Genomic DNA, 16,372 nt, shown 5'->3' on the forward strand with positions numbered 1-16,372 from the left:
GTTGATGACTCACAGTCTGTAGTCCAACTCCCCAACAATGATCAGCAGCAGCTGTAAATGGACGTCCAAGCAGTGGCTCAGTCCCACAAGACAGGCAGGTGAAGAAGAGAGAAAATCTTCCATAGTCCTTATGTAGGTCTCCAGTAGAAGGTGTGGTTCAGATTAAAGGTGTGTGACACCACGCCTGGATCTGGGACTTGGTTTGTCCCAGATGACAAACCAGAGGTCTCCTTGCCTTAGTCTCCTGGGATTCCTAGCCACTACGCCTCAAGATCTCCATGCCAAGATCCAGGTCAGAAACTTGGATCTCTCAGCCTCGAGATCAGGTGAGCCCTCCAATGCTGGACTGTAGTTCATTCCAGATGTAGTCAGGTTGACAACCAGGAATGGCCACTACGTGATGATACGTGAATGGTCCTAATGTGGCTTTACTCCCTGGACTGGTGTGAGTGTTGGGGATAGGGCAGGGAGAGCTATGTGGGCCCAGAGCATGGCGGGGTGTGAGGGGTGCTCTGTGTGCCCAGAGGTTCTGTTTTCTGCTTCCAGGTCCTTAGAGAGCTCCCTCTCTTCACCTCTACCCTGCACAGGAAGCCTCCCCAGGGCCATCCTAACAGCTTCCCCCTCACCCACCACCCAGCGCTTGATTTCTCCACAGAGTTGGGCCAAGGGACCACAGAAAGATAGGGCCACAGCCCTTTGCTGTGCCCACAAACACAGGGCTCTCCTTTCTGGAACAAGGGTTGCATGTGCCAAATAATGGCAGTACGTTGGCAATAACTAGCAGGTTTCTCCGCTGACGAAATGAAGCAATTCAAACCAAATCGAGAGTATAAAGGCTGGGGACTGGAGAGATGCCTCAGTAGTTAAGAGCACTGACTGCTCTTCCAGAGGTCCTGAGTTCAAATCCCAGCAACCACATGGTGGCTCATAACCATCTGGAATGAGATCTGATGCCCTCTTCTGGTGTGTCTGAAGACAAAAGTATAAAGGCAGGTTTATAGAGAGTCAGCCATCTGGTGAGTCATGCCTGGAGGTCAGTGCCCAGGCTAAAGCAAGGGGGTTATATGGGTTGTAGGCACAGGGTGATGATGTGTGAGCTAGGAGCTGGAATTATGCATGTAGAAGGTAGAAGGGCTGAACCCCCGCACTCACGGTGTGTAGCCGAAAACAGAGACAGGGAGAGATGATGTGTTAGCTTGTGCCAGGGTTAAGTGGATTCTAACCAAGCATCCCGACCTCTTTGGGTAGAGGGACACCGATTCAGAGCTGGTTACTTAGCTGAAGAGCGGAGAGAGTCCAGAGCCGGTGGGTTCAAGGTCAGTGAGAGGTATTGTGCCAAAGCATTTGGTTGGCAGTTACTTGGGAAACTTCAAAGATCCATTCCCAGAGAAAGCAGAGGATGCGTGGTGTTAGGAGAAAAAATAGATTGATACCGCCGGCCCCTACAAATGGGGCCAGCCATGTGCAAAGTGAGTCTGCCAGAAAGAATAAAATGGAGACATGCCCTGGCTGTCTTGGCAGAGCTCTTCAGACAGTGTGTGAGGTAACTCAGTGTTGGCCCCCACTGGGCCAGATTTGCTGACATAACAACATTCTTCTCCCATGGACACACAGGTGCCTCCCTCGTCTGCTGTGAGGAGGACCAATGCTCTTCGGTTTTTCCTGGCCACCTGGGCCACTGAAGTGATCTGACACTGGAGGGGTGGCCAATGATGCCACCAAGTTGTTGCTGGCCTTTTGGAGACAGTCAGACACCCCTCTGACCTCTGCCTCCACTTGTATCCCCCGGCACCTGCAGTTAAGGTGGTTGCTATTGTCAGGGCCATAGCAGCAGTACCTGTTAATACTGTAATCTGTCTGGGCAAAGGGTGTCCAAGATTGGGAAGAGCTGGTAGGAAAGGACTCCTGGTTGTTTGAGCCTTTCCATAAAGTATTGGTCCAGTACCAGTGTCATCATACATAGAGAGGAAGGATCACCAGGAGGCGAGTTTTTTGATATAGGACTGTTGCACCAAAGATGTGTTAGTAATATTGCAAAGGGAGCAAGATCCAGGGTAGCAGAAAGGGAACTGAGTGTCCGGAGAACTCCGGAAAAGGGTACATCTTGTATAGTGATAGCCTTTGGTTGCACGGCCAGTCCTTGGCCTCATGAGTGGACCGGCAAGGGAATTTTGATCAGAGGAGTGCGACCCAGAGCAGCACAGAGAAAGCAACTGTTAAGGTTGAAGGTTTTAGAGAGGTTAAGTAGGATTGCTCCCTCCTGGATGAGGCCCAGCCAGGAGAAAGGTTCATTTTCTTTAGTTTTTACCTGAGATTGGGAGGCGCTTCTCAGGTGTGATCAGAGGGACTCCTATTGTTGTATGGTCTTGGTGAGGTTTGCCAGGCTCTGGAGGCAAGAGGGCAGGGTCTGGATGTAGGGTGACCAGAGTTTGATTTGTTCACACGGGTATGAAGATGTTTCACTTTGATAGACTTTGCTTATTATCCTGAGCCCACTGGTCATTCCAAGGATTTCAGATACTAACATAGCTGTGGTTTAGTGGGGGAATATCCAGCCGCTGGACAGACCCATCCTTGTCCATGCTCACCAGCAGTTTTTTGTTCGTACCATCCTGAGATGTTCCTTGTACCAGGACTCCATGAGCAACCCCCATGTTCTTTGACCTTTTGGGTTCAACAAGCTTCCTCCATCTGGTCGTGGGTGGAGCAAATCATAGAGGAACAATACTCCCTGTGCACTGAAAGAAGGATACAGGAGTAGAGATCCATCTTGACATCCCTTAGAGGGACAGTCTGCTTGGCCCACAGTGGTGTTGTGGGTCTCACCAGCTCAACTGCTGGACATGGAAGCTTCAGTAGCATGTCGGACCTGACTGACTCAGTCTCACCTAGATGGACAATCAGACGGGTGTCATGGTTTCTGGTGCCTGTGGCAGCAGAGAAAGGGCGTGACCTAGGAAAAGGAAGAAGCAAATAGAGTGAATGTAGTCACGTTGGTGTTTTTGAGAATCCCTGTAGAGCCTGGGAGCAGTGGGTCCCTGATACTGAACAGAGCAGCCATCTTGGGCTGGGGCCTTTTTGAGCCTACATAGATAGTCCCAACACCAATGTCCTAGGAGTTTGGCAGCTGAGGGAGTGGTGATTGCCATGTAGGACCCAGTCTACTGGAGCTCTAAAGATTTGGAAGATATTTGTCTGAGAAGCACCTGGTCCCCTCACCCCAGGAAAGGAGGAGGTGATAGGCATCGGCCGAGTCTGTTGATGTTGGGGTAGGGAGATAGTTGTCAGTGTGTAAGCAGATAAGGGAGCACAGGAGAGATAGGGTGAGTAGCTGACCAATGGGAGAGTCTGGGCCAGTGGATAGTGGTTGAGGAGAAACAGCCTTCCATACAGGAGCCCAAGAGGGCTGAGGCTTGTAGGAGAACTTGGGGTAGCTCAGAGGTGAGAGCACTGGGGAGAAGGGAAGGCCAGGATAACCTGAGCTCAGGTGAGAATTTTGAGAGTTCTTTGATAAGGCCATTGGCTCTCTCTGTCTTTCTCAATGACTGGGGTGGTACAGAATGTGAAGTTGTCAAGACGTTCAAGGCATTCTTGGCTCGTAAAACTGGGGAATGATATGTTCAAGTTGCTTCTGGGCCGTCATACCTGCTGCTCCCCAGGAGGTGGGGAACGTTTGGATCCACCCCGTAAAAGTGTCAACAAGGGTTAGGAGATGGTGGGGTCTTTTCTGGGTGGGCATGAGTGTGAAGTCAGTTTGCTAGTCTTGTCCCCGTTGGTATCCTTTGAGCTGGTGCAGGGCCTGGCGTATCTGGAGAGCTTCCTGTGAATTTGTCTTGGCACATGTTTGGCAGGAAGCATGGCCTGTAAAATATGGACTCAGAGGTGGGGTCCAAGAGGGAGCTCTAGAAATGGGAACAAAGCCTTGGATTCGATGTGTAGGCTCTGGTGGATGTCGGACATGATGTGTGGAAGAATAAGGCTGTTATTTAGGTAAAGCCATCAATCTTTTGTGGTTGTGGTCCCTTTGTTAAGGGATCTGGTTTTTTTCTTCCAGCTGGTACTGAGGTTTGTAGGAAAATTTTAGGAAGAAGATGTGCCCCTGTGAGTCTGTAGGAGCTAAAAGCCAGACTTCCGGCCTAGCATTATCCAGAGGCTCTGGATCTGTAAAGGTCTGAACCCTCCCTTATCCCCACACTGAATTATGGCCATCTCTGCAGGGAGTTGGAGAACTCCAAGAACTTGCCTATAAGGGGACAACAGGAGTACTCATGGTGGGGAGGAAACCCCTTTCTTTCCATAGGACAGAGGTGCTATGAGCTTTGAGAAAGGTAACCTTTGAATTAGTGTTAGCTCATTGTCCATTGGCAATATGGAGTGCCCTGGTTAGAGCAATTAGCTCAGCCTTTTGTGAAGAGGTTCCTCTGGGAGATGGTTCGCCTCAATTGTTCAGCTGAGGTGACTACCACATATGCTGACTGGCAGGTCCCTGGGTTATCTATAAGGGAACTTTCATCCACAAAAAAGGTGAGTTCTAGGTTTGTGAAAGGTAGGTCGAGGAGACCATATTGGGGCAAACGTAGGGCCTCTTGTAAGCAAGAGTGGGAAGGCATATTGGAACAGGGTGGAGCAGAACAATGATTGCTGGGTTTAGAGCAGGGCTAAGGGCCAAGGTGACTTGGGAGCTTTCCAGGACTAACAGATAAAAGGTTTGGACCCATGAGGGTCTGAGGAAAGAAAAAGAAGAGTGAGTCAGGAGATCAGAGAGGCAGTGGGTAGAGTATACAGTAATAGGCTGGAGTAAAGTGATCTCGAGGTCCTTTCAGAGAGTTCAGCCATTGCTGTTAGGGCTAACAAACATGGCTGCCATCCGCACACAGTAGAGTCCAGTTGTTTAGACAGAAGAGCAGTGGCTCAGTGAGAGGGCCCAATGGGTTGGGTCAGGACCTCAGCCTCTCCTCAGTAAAGAGGTGGTAGGACTGAGTAGAATCTGAAAAGGCCAAGGCTGAGGCTGCTTAAAGGGTAGGTATCTCAGAGAGTAGGAGGAAATGGTGGTGAACTATAGCTGAGTGGGTGAGAGGCCCACTGGGGACCTCCTTGGCTGCCTGGTATAGTGGCTCAGCCATATTAGCAAAATAGGGGATCCAGTGCCTAAAGAATCCCACCAGGCCCCAAAATGAAAGAATATGATCCTTCATATTGGGGCCTGTAGGTCTCAGAATCCGCACTTGGTCAGGGGTGAGGGTCTAAGAGCCTCAGCTAAGTTGAACGCCCAAGTATACTAGAGTGGGAGAGCACAGTTGAGCTGTAGATGGGGAGGATGATCCCAAGGGAAGGAAGGAGTTGGCCATCTGGGACAAAGACAGGGAGGGGCTGTGGATAGGAGGTCATCTACGTACTGAAGAAGTATACTAGCATTGAGGTCTAAGGAGGAGAGGTCCTGGGCCAAGGCCTGGCTAAAGGAATGTGGACTATCCCGAAAGCCCTGAGGGAGAACTGTCTGTGAGTTGTCTTGAAGCCCTTGTATCAGGGCCCTTCCAGGTGCAGGCAAAGAGAAAATAAGAGTCAGGGTGTAGGGGGAGAGTAAGGAAGGCATCTCCTAGGTCAAGGATGGTCACATGGGAATTCATAGGAGGAAGGTTAGAGCTGAGGCATAGGGGTTGGTAACCACAGAGCGGGTTGGAATAATGGAGGTCCTGAAGTAAGCGGTAGGCACTGGAGGGCCCATGCACAGGGAGAATGGAAGTGTTGCAAGGCGAGTCAGTAGGGATTAGAAGTCCCTGACACAGGAGGTGGGTGATGATGAGCTTGAGACAGCAATGATAGGTCTCAGAAAGGGGGAGCTGGGTTCTTGAAGGAGAAGGAAGAAGGATCCTTAGGGAAAACTAGGACCGAGTGGTGGTGGTGAGCAGTTACCAGAGTGGAAATATCCCATACTTAGGGGTCGACAGGATCTGGTAGGGTGGAAACAAGGTTGTCTAGGGTAGGGATCTGTGAGGCAGTCAAGGGAAGAAGACAGTAAAGAGAGGCTGTGGGGATCAGAGAGAGGGTGGCCCCAAAGTGCCTGAGGATATTGTGGCCAAGTAAAGGCATGACTAGAGAAGAATGTGAGAAAAATCATCCTGCAAGAATATAAGAGGGCTGGAGGGATGGCTCAGAGGTTAAGAGCACTGACTGCTCTTCCAGAGGTCCTGAGTTCAATTCCCAGCAACCACATGGTGGCTCACAACCGTCTGTAATGGGATCTGATGCCCTCTTCTGGTGTGTCTGAAGTTAGTTACAGTGTACTCATACATTAAATAAATAAATAAATAAATCTTTAAAATAAAAGAATGGGGTTGGGGATTTAGTTCAGTGGTAGAGTGCTTGCCTAGCAAGCTCAAGGCCCTGGGTTCGGTCCCCAGCTCCGGGAAAAAAAAAAAAAGAATATAGGAAAGTGGGCATAGTCAGTTGGCGGGGATCCCATCCACCCTCGTAACAGAAATTGGTGATGGGTCGGTGGGACCTGAGTGGGAGGTCAACACATAAAAGTTAGCCCTATGTCCACCCAGAAGGTGATGGACTAACCCACTACCTGGAGCATGAATTTGGGATCTGCAAGAGTGACAGGAGTCCCCTGCCAGGCCGTTAAGCCTGAAGGCCAGAAGAGTTTGAGGTACCTGTGCTGATGGGACTGGTCCCTTGTGGCATGGCACAGAGGACAAGCCTACATTGGGGCATTCTGACTTCCAGTGGTAGGGCCGTCTGCAGACAGAGCCCGGGTTGCTGATGGTGGGGCACTTGCAGGATCAGTGGCCTTCCTGGCTGCGTTTGAAACAGGCTCCTTCCTGCGGTGTTGACACTGACTGGACCCCAACGGGATGGGGTCTGATGGATCTCCCTTGTTCCCTCTGCGGGATAGCCAGTGGCCTCAGGGTAATCGCCAAGTCTCAGGCTTGGAGTGCAGCCCTGTTGGGAAGATGACTCAGCTGCCTCCTCTCAGGCGTTAAAGACCTTAAAACCATCTTTACCAACTCCTGTATGGGGGTTTGGGGACCATCCTCAGCCTTCCCCTCTCCCGAATATCTTTAGATGATTGGGAAATGAATTGGGTAGGCAGGACGGTGGCACCTGCTGGGGGGGTTGGCTCAAGACGAGTGTGTTAAACCATGTTTTGTTTTGTTTTGTTTTGTTTTAATGATTTTCATTAGCTTCCCATGTAATTTTGCAGAGCGCGTTGAAGTTAACAGTTTTATTTAAGACCACTTCCACTCCCCAAAGGAGACCACGAGGTCTCTCCTTTGGTGGTCATTGTGACCTGGCTACTAATTCCAATTAGGTTCTATGGTCAGCACCGCTGTGTCACCCACAGGGACCATATTGTCCACTAGGTGACTCTGGTCTGCATGCTGTCTGCAGCCTGAACCAGTCCACGTTCCTCGGAGTGAGGGTAGAGGCCTGGATGACATAAAGGTCATGTCAAGTTAGGTCGTAGGCCTGGTAAAGGAAGCCTATTTAATATAGGCGGATGGGGTGACAGAGAAAGGGGCCTTTTCAGTCTGGGGAAAGATGATCACCTCGCTTTGCCTAGACAAGGTAGGCCAGTCTCCCTGACATTCTTACTTTACAGAAAAGTCTCTCAGGCTCTTGTGGGCCTAGTAGCTGAAGTCTGACACGGTCCTGGGACCTCTGCCCCAGTGACTACAGGTGACTGACTGTCCAGGTAGCTGGTAAGTCTCTGTCATTTTTACATTTTTTTTTTTTTTGGTTCTTTTTTTTTTTTTTTTGGGGAGCCGGGGACCGAACCCAGGGCCTTGCGCTTCCTAGGTAAGCGCTCTACCACTGAGCTAAATCCCCAGCCCCTCTGTCATTTTTAATAGAGTCATAAGCACTTCCCACTTAACTCAGATGGAGTCCCTCCGTTCCAGATGCCTGGCATTGAGGACTTGGCTGGTGACAGCGCTGTTAAGTTAACAACAGCGACCAAGGCTTCCACAGCCTCTCGTTGTCTTCTGTATAAATACCAGGCCCCAGGCCTCACTCTCCCAGAGCTACTACCAGGTTGGGGCACGGTGTACCTTGTTACCAGACTCAGAAAAGAGACAAACTCACAAAACAGACTTCAGTGTAACTCTTCACTATTTCTGCATGACAATGACTGCTCTTAGTCAACTGTTGGATGGGAAAAAAAAAAAGGTGTGAAGTTTAAAGCCGAAGTTGTGAGGATCTAAGAAGATGTTTTAGGGTCTAAGAAGGTGTTTTTTTTTTTTTTAAGGTGTGTAAATGCAATTTGTAAAGGCGTCCCAAGAAAGTAACTTAAGGTATTTAAAAGAAAAAAGAAAGACGCTTCTGATTTCTTTCCTGTGCTATGCTATGGTTGTATTCAGACTTCAAAATCCCAGAGTTTTAACAGTAATCAATACAGTTCTAATAAACTATTAATCTAGCTCCAGTAAAACACTACTGCTTGTCCACAGGTTGGACAGCATCCTGGCAGCGGTAGCGGTGAAGGGCAGGTTTTGGCCTGGTGTCCAGCCTTGCCACATTTAAAGCAAACTCCAAGTGAAGGTTCTTCTGCGTCCATCATCTTCTTTGAAGGAGATTGGGGTGCAGCCAGGAGCTGCTGTAGCACGTCTCTCTATCATGGACATCCTTCTTATTAATTTTAAATGCCATATTCAGCAGATCTCTGAAGCATTGAAGGACCATCTATTAGTATACATGACTTAGCGGTCAAAGATTCTCCGAGAGGCATCCCAAAGGGGGAGCAAGGAGGTAAATGATACAGTTCCCATTGGGCAGCATAAAAGGGGAGGTCCAAGACCTAAAGTCCAAGGTGTCCCAGGGACTTAGGCACAAGTTGAATAGTGGGTCACCTCACACAGTTCAAGGGCCAGGGCTAAAAGCACAAGGAGGCACAGGATTCCTGGTACCATGACTTTCTAGCATTCATTTTTCTTCTTCTCCTTCTCCTTCTCCTTCTCCTTCTCCTTCTCCTTCTCCTTCTCCTTCTCCTTTCCTTCTCCTTCTCCTTCTCCTTCTCCTCCTTCTCCTCCTCCTCCTCCTCCTCCTCCTCCTCCTCCTCCTCCTCCTCCTCCTCCTCCTCCTCCTCCTCCTCCTTCTTCTTCTTCTTCTTTTTTTTATTTCGGAGCTGGGAACCAAACCCAGGGCCTTGCGCTTGCTAGGCAAGTACTCTACCACTGAGCTAAATCTCCAGCCCATACCATGACTTTCTAATGATGCCAGAAGATGAAAACCGTGCTCAAAAACGAAGTGTCACCCAATGGGAATGGTCAGAGGTGGGTACCTCTGCCAGAGACTCAGAGAAGCATCTACGACAACTGAGAGGGATCACCCAGGAGTTGCTGGTGGTGGGTGTGGTGCCCAGCAATCAGTAGAAGGAATGGCTGTTGCAGGCGGACTGTAGACAAGTGGATGGGCCCTGGTATAGCTCAGACTCCCAAGGGAGGAGCCGTAAGCACCAGGAGAGCCTACCAAGTCTCAGTACCAATGTTAGGATTAAGTAGCAGTACCTTGACAGGTTGGAGCCATGGCGTGCTGCTAAGAGATCACACCAAGTGACAGATCTCACACAAAAGGCCATCTCGGAATGGGGACACGAGAGGGAGACAGAGAGACAGAGGGAAACAGAGACAGACAGAGTCTGGGAAACAGATCTGGGGTGGCCAGGGCCTTTTAAGTAGTGCACATGACACCTAGGGAAAATGCACAACTCAGTGACAGTAGAAATGTGTGTGTGGTGACATAAGCTGGACAGGAGGTATAGCTCACAGTTGAGTACGTGCTTGATGTGTTTGAGGTCCTAGGTTCTATCCTCAGTCCAAGTAAGTAAACCAACTCCAGGTGGGAAGGCCTCGTAGCCTTGGGGTTCTCCCAGGCCCCTCAGCCTCCAGTCGAGATGACGGGAATTTTATTCATCCCTCTGTGAAATCTGATGCTGAAGTTAGGTGGTACATCCACCGGGCCTCGTGCAGTGCCAGGAACAGAGGTCGCTGTGACCAGAAGAGGCTCCACAGTCGAAAGCCCTGTCTTAGAATGAGGCCATTTACAGGCAGAGATAGGGAGGGGACCTGGATGGAACAGGGCTGTGTGCGGTACTTCTAGAAGCAAGGAAAATATGGAATCTGTTGAAGAAGGGGACAGACAGTCTTGACTGCTGGAATCTCCATGTATATCAAACCAGAGCTGATTCGTGGGAAAGCATGGATGCTAGTATGAGAGATCTTAGAGGTCATGCCTTTGCTCCAAGTGATGGCTGTCACTGGGCTGCCTTAAGGACGCCACTCTGCTGAGCAAGGGGTGAGGTGGCTCAGAGGGGCACCTGGGAAAAATGAGAAGACCCCCAAAGAGGCCCGAGCAAGCCAGGATCTGGAGTGCACTGGGATCAGTAGGGATCGCCACAGAACCAGTTAGCAGAGAGTAGCGTCAGGATGGTCTGGGAAGTGTTTGTAGAGATGTAGGGAGCAGAGGAAAAGGATCATGGGATGGGAGAGGACAGAGCTGAGCTGAGGGGCAGGGGGAAGGAAAGCAGGTTTACTTATGTGTACTCTACAGTGGCATCAGACGCGTGGGTGTAGACATACACACATGTCAACAGAGTAAAGCTGTATGTTTTTCTATGAGCACACGTACAAGATAGGTAGGGAGAAAATCATGAAAAAGACACGCCGTGCTGAGTGGTTGATAGAAAGGGCAAACTACTGTCTGTGAGCTTCTTAACAGCCAAGGCAAAGAGACGATGAGAAACTCAGGGTATATATGCCAGAAGAACCTCATATGGTACCCCCAAATAGGAGATGCAGAGGCATCATCGACTGCTAGCGGCAAGCCTCGTGGCCACTCCACCCCACTCACCTGTTTTTTTGCAGCAATGAAGCTCCACCAGAGTCCAGCCAGAGATCTGGTCTGGATGAGGCTGCAGAGCATGCAAGGGCTTGCTGCTCAGCGGCAGCGAGATGATCTGGCTGGAGGCAAACTAAAGTCTCATGAAGTTAGTTAGTCTGGGTTGGCAGCCAGAGATGAGGAGAGAGTACAGGCTGCCCTGCACTTTGAACCCACTCTGCTGGTGTTCCTGGCAAGTATGATTCAGTCCCCAGTCCCCAGAATGTCGTTAGAAAGGGGAGGGGGCTGTTTAGTCCCCACAGAAGCCGCTTCTCACTTGTAGCAGCCTTGAGAAGTAAGGACCACCGCTGCTCACCATGACAACCCCACATCCTTCTGCATCTTTTGATATGGACACTCAATCCTGAGCCTGGCCTGGGGGACTCTTCCCTCCCAGCCGTTAACCAGGCTAAGACTATTGCTAGATGCAAGAGTTGGAGCACAGCTCATCAGTCCCTGGGGAAAGCTTCTGAGCCGGACTCTCCCTGGCCTCTGGGTGGTGTTGATAGTGAGATCACAGCCAGCGTTTCACTCTGGGTCGACCGACCGTTTGGGGGGACAGGGTGTAGACAGGTAGAGATAGGAGAGTAAAAAGGGGTGAAAGGAGTTCCTTCCTACTCTAGCCGAGAGCTGAGGCTGTGGGTTTGCAGAGGGACAGCGTGGCATCTCAGTGACCGTCACTTCTTCCTTAGCCCGCCTCCTACAGTGATTGACATCAAGCTGGACAAGCCTCAGGAGCCCCCGGCCAGCGAGGGCGGCTGTTCCTGCTAATGCACAGCCCACTCGGCTTCCTCAACACCACTCACTTGTTTTGCCTCCTATCGGTTAGCTTCCTAACGGGGTGGGAACTGAGTTTATCAAGACGGGAGGATCTTTCTTTTCTCTCTCTCTCTAGGAGTAGGGTGGGACATGGGGAGGGAGGCTGGGCGTCAGGGACCACGTCACTCTTAAACAGCTGTTACCTAAACGACTATTTTTTGGTTTGGTTGTAATATATTGTACTTTATTAAGATTGCCAAAAACTGTTAAAATTTAAAAAAAAATTTAAATCATGTGTATACAACTTTTTGCCAGATAAGAAAAGTAGTCATTTTTATTTGAAAGAAGTGCTTTTTTTGTTTGTTTGTTTTTGTATATTTGTAAACTTACAGAGAACCTCTCTACACACCCCTTCCTTCCTGTTCTCTTGGAACTGTGTGTCACCTCTATTATCCTCCTACCCCCAGCCCAGAAAATTAAAGCAATTAACTGAACAGTAGTAATTACGTTCTAGTTCTGGGTCACATGACCCAAGCCAACCAAGCCCAGGACCCCACAGTCAAATCAGACTTTAATCTAACAAAACGGCCCCAGCAGGGCCATTATTGAGCCCTTCCTTGGCAGAGTGGGGCACATTAGCAGGTCCCTGAGTGGAAATGAAGGCCCTTGGACCATAGCTTCAGCAGCAAACCCCTCGGCTGCTTCTGCCTCTTCTCCTTCCCTGAAAAGCAAACATGGAGTCAGAGAGCACAGGCAACAGTGTGTTCTCTGGGCTGACCCAGTGACGAGCAGAACAAGAAGTTACCGGAAGGATGGGGTGCTCTTGGCAGCTGCGGGCTGAGGCAGTGTGTGGTCTCAAAGGTTGTAATCTACTGGCCCCACAGCTGACACATGTGGTTAGGCTGACTTGCCAACTCGTTATGTGATGCTGGGTGGCTCAGGGATGCTGACGCCTAGGGCACATGCTATCACTGCAGCTGTGATTGAGGAAGAGAGGGGTGTCCGCCGTGACTCTGAACGCTCCATGTTCTCAGACCCTTGGTTACCAATCTTGCCGAACGCTGTCCTGGAAAAGTTGATTCCTCAGTGTGTTCTCACCCCTGGCATGGTACGTTTGCAGTCTTTGTATGAATACCTTTGGTTGGGAGTGCTGCGGCTGCACTTCGAGCATCTTGGAGTCACTGTGGGGTTTCCAGAAGGCTGCCCAGGGCACTGCCACCTGCCCCCCCCCCCAGCAGGCTGTCCTTGCCGTCTCCACTCATTCCCCAGACCGTTTCTGTCCTGAAGACCTTCAGAGTCTCTAACAGAGAGTGCTCTTCTCAAAGCAAAATAACTCACATTCTAACTCACTACCCATCTGTCTGCCTTTGGGCAGGCCTAGGGCAGTGACTCTAATCAGAACATCCCAGCCCCAGTAGCAGTGGTTCTTCTTCCAGACTGCTGGTGGGCAAAGTGAATTGTCTCCACAGGGCAGAACTCCAGCAAGGAAGTTGGCATGAATGATGGAATCTCTCAAAAATGAGTTCAAAATGGCAGGCTGATTCTGTGAGTGGGCCTGTCATGCCCCTCCATCATGGGAGACAGTGTCAGAGCCGGTTCTGGTGAAGGAGAGGAAGCAGGATCCCCCTGGGTACCTCTTCCAGAAGGCAAGGACCAATGTATGAGCATACTGAAGTGTCACGTGTTTAGTTTTTATATGTGTGTACATAACTATACTTAGAGATAGACTTGTGTATACACCCTCCACACATCCTCACATACACATGTGCTCACTGTATATCCACGTCTCTCCTGCTCACCACTTGGAACTTGCATTGTGATTCCGGTTTTTGGAAAAAAGTATGCAGTGTACTGAAATAAGAAATAATTCAATATTGTCAAATAACTTGTGGTTGTCTTGCCTTCAATAAAAATAGTGCATAGATGTGTTAAACTACAAGCAAAAATAGTCCACAGAATTACCTTCACACTGCTTTATGTACCTGTGTGCACAGGTGTGCATGCCGTCGTGGGCCAGTGTCCCCCCCAGTGTGGACACCCCACCTATGTGGTGCTTGTTGGAAGAAAGCATACTTACCCCGTGGTGACAGCAGCCTGGTTGGCAGTGAGGGGCTTTGCTGGTGGCCTCTGGCAGAGCCCCACTGTCAGAACTCTCTACTGGCTCTCACTGAATGAATGTAGGGTGAATTTTAACCTTCTTGACCCTGAATAACCTTTCTTGTATTCCTGTAACTCGGATTAGAAGCTCCATTCTCTCGCTTGTACACACAATCTAAGGCGTCATGGTCTGCTGTTAGAAACAGCAGGTGCCATGTCAGACACTATTTCTGGTTGATCCAGCCTAAGGAACCCTGCCTTCCTAACCTGTGTACAAAATTCCTTCTTGAGTTTAGGCTCTCCCAGCCCTGCGGCCCCTGAAAATGAGGGTTCTGCCCCATCACTCTCCCATCCCAGAGGTACCCTGGCCTTCTTTTCCTCAGCCAAGCTACCCATTTCCTTCCCTAAAGGCAGTTAAAGCAGCCAGGCCTTAACACAGAACAGTATTGGACCTGGGCTCTCCCCTTGACCATCACCACCATCATCCTACTTGTAGGTAGGATCCAGTCAGGTTCTCTTAAAGACGTCCTGAAATTATTTGTCCCTGTTTTTACTAAATTCAGATCAGTCAGAGGACAAAGTGGAGGATTCCTCGTAGGGCATGATCTCTGGACACCGTGTCTGGCCTGGCAGATGGGCATGGCCCTCTTCCTTTTCTTTAGGAGCCTTGAAGGACAATTGTCAGTAAAACTTCTGTGAGCAGTGCAGAAATAGTCTGAGATTGAAAAGGCAGGTAGCATAGCTGTACACACCTGCAGACCAAAACAAAGGTGTGACGTCAGTGTCCTGAGTGCTGGTATTGCTGTGGGGTCAGAGGCTACAGTGCTTGGTGGTGAGAGCCTTGCTGTTATATCAGTCACCGCTCCCTGTCGACATCTTTACACATTTCCCAGTATCTCAAGATCCAGGAAGCCATGGCCACATCAGTTCAATGTCTCAGGAAACAAAAATAAGAATTTCGAAGGGGTAGCTAGGAGTGTAGTTGCCTGGGCCTAGTCTCTATCCCAGTGGCTAACCAATGTCAGAGATCTAAGCACTGCTGGCTTCAGCATCCTGTGGGCAGAGCAGTTTATTCCTCCTCCATATGGATGGGGGAGAGGCTGTCAGCAAAGACTGGGTAGCTGAGGATGGGGAGTTAGCGACACAAGAACCAGCTAGCAAGAGTCTGTCTGAGTGTCAAAGGCTCAGGGCTCAATGCCCACTAGTTTCTAAACTACCTCTCCCCCAAGAATGGGAGGCACCGTGACCTTGCCACAGCACTGGGAGCCAAACCCTTCCTGTTGCACAGGTGGGAGAACCGGAAAAGACAAGGTCACCCCCAAGCCAGAGATGATCAGAACTAGTGTTGGCATTCTTGATGAGGACTGCTGTGCTCATGCCCCTAAGCCATCTCTACTGCATGGCTTACATAAGGATATTCCCAGCCCGACTAGCTAGAGAGAAGATAGGTGCATTTCAGGCTCTCACTGTAAGGAAGGGTGGTCCCCAAATCTACTTGCATTGTCTGTGTACACACACACACACACACACACACTCACACACATGGAGCAGTAGTCAGGGTACCCTTTTCATTTTTGTTTGAAATCAACTTCTTCGCTACTCCGAAAACTTGCAGTTTCAATGTGCAGACCCCTTGGACTCCAGACCCCGTCTGATTGACACTCTGCAGTGCGGTATGATTATCAGGAAAACCTTGCAGCGGGAGTTTGGATGGGCCCTTCAGGAGGCAGGAAGCTTCCATAGCAACGAAGGCCAGCCTGCCTGTTGTAATGTGTTGACTTCTCACCTCACCTGTCCTTCAAAGTGAGGAGCAGAGGGCAGCATCTCCATCTGTACTGGGCTCAGAAGGCACAGTGGCCATATTGACTTTACATTCAACTGTGTAATATGTGGAAAAGACTCAGCATGTTGGTCAAACAATAAACTGTCCTAATTCTCGACACAAAACTTCTTGTCGACTGTTTCTAAGTGGTGTAGCTATATATCAGGGCTTAAAAGCAGGTTTCCTCAAAGGCCCTCTGTCTGTGTGGTGTGTCCCCTCCACAGAGCCTCTTTTCCCTGCTCACCTGGGCTCTTCACCACCTCTAAAATAAAACTGCGGACTAGTGAGATTGTGTCCACCAGCCTTTCCACATCTAATCTGTTTGGAAAGCTCTGGGAGAGACCAGGACTTGGGAATGTATTCACCATCACCCCCACACTCTACATGACATGGCTAGGAAGGGGTTAGGAAGAATGCAGGGAGGGACTATTGATTTCCAGACCATCAGTTAAAGGAAAGTTAAAGGGTAATTATGATTACCTTTAAAATGGTACCAACCATGATTACCTGAAGCTTCCCCCACAGCAGTTAGGGAACAGTCTCTGAGAGGTCCCTCGGATCTTGACAACCTCTGACAGGTGCCCTCAGAGCCAAGCTTGCTCTCGGATCAGTTCCCGAGAATGCTGGAAGTACACTCTTCAAGTCCAAGTTCATCAGTGACCTGTCGGAACGATTCTAAAAGTTCTGGGACACTCCAATTTTTCCACAAGGCAGCTACTGATTAGAAGAAGCTATGAAAGTTCTTGCCCACTGCCTTAGATCGGCCATCTAGTCATAAGGTGTGCGCTGACCAGTTGCAGGGGATGGGGAAGGGTA

General features: G+C 49.8%; 1 protein-coding gene across 2 annotated transcripts in view; it reads left to right on the plus strand.

Moving 5' to 3' along the window:
- The window catches only part of Rab6b (RAB6B, member RAS oncogene family), a 69,016-nt gene extending 53,335 nt beyond the window's left edge, over nt 1-15,681 (plus strand). For both annotated transcript variants that reach the window (NM_001108775.3, XM_087562864.1), the window contains 1 exon segment: nt 11,585-15,681. In NM_001108775.3, the coding sequence (NP_001102245.2) occupies nt 11,585-11,649 (65 nt within the window). In that variant the 3' untranslated portion in view covers nt 11,650-15,681.
- Nucleotides 15,682-16,372: the final 691 nt, after the last annotated feature.

Source organism: Rattus norvegicus, chromosome 8 (assembly GCF_021556685.1).
Source record: "Rattus norvegicus strain SHRSP/BbbUtx chromosome 8, alternate assembly SHRSP_T2T, whole genome shotgun sequence".
NCBI classification, from domain to species: Eukaryota; Metazoa; Chordata; class Mammalia; order Rodentia; family Muridae; genus Rattus; species Rattus norvegicus.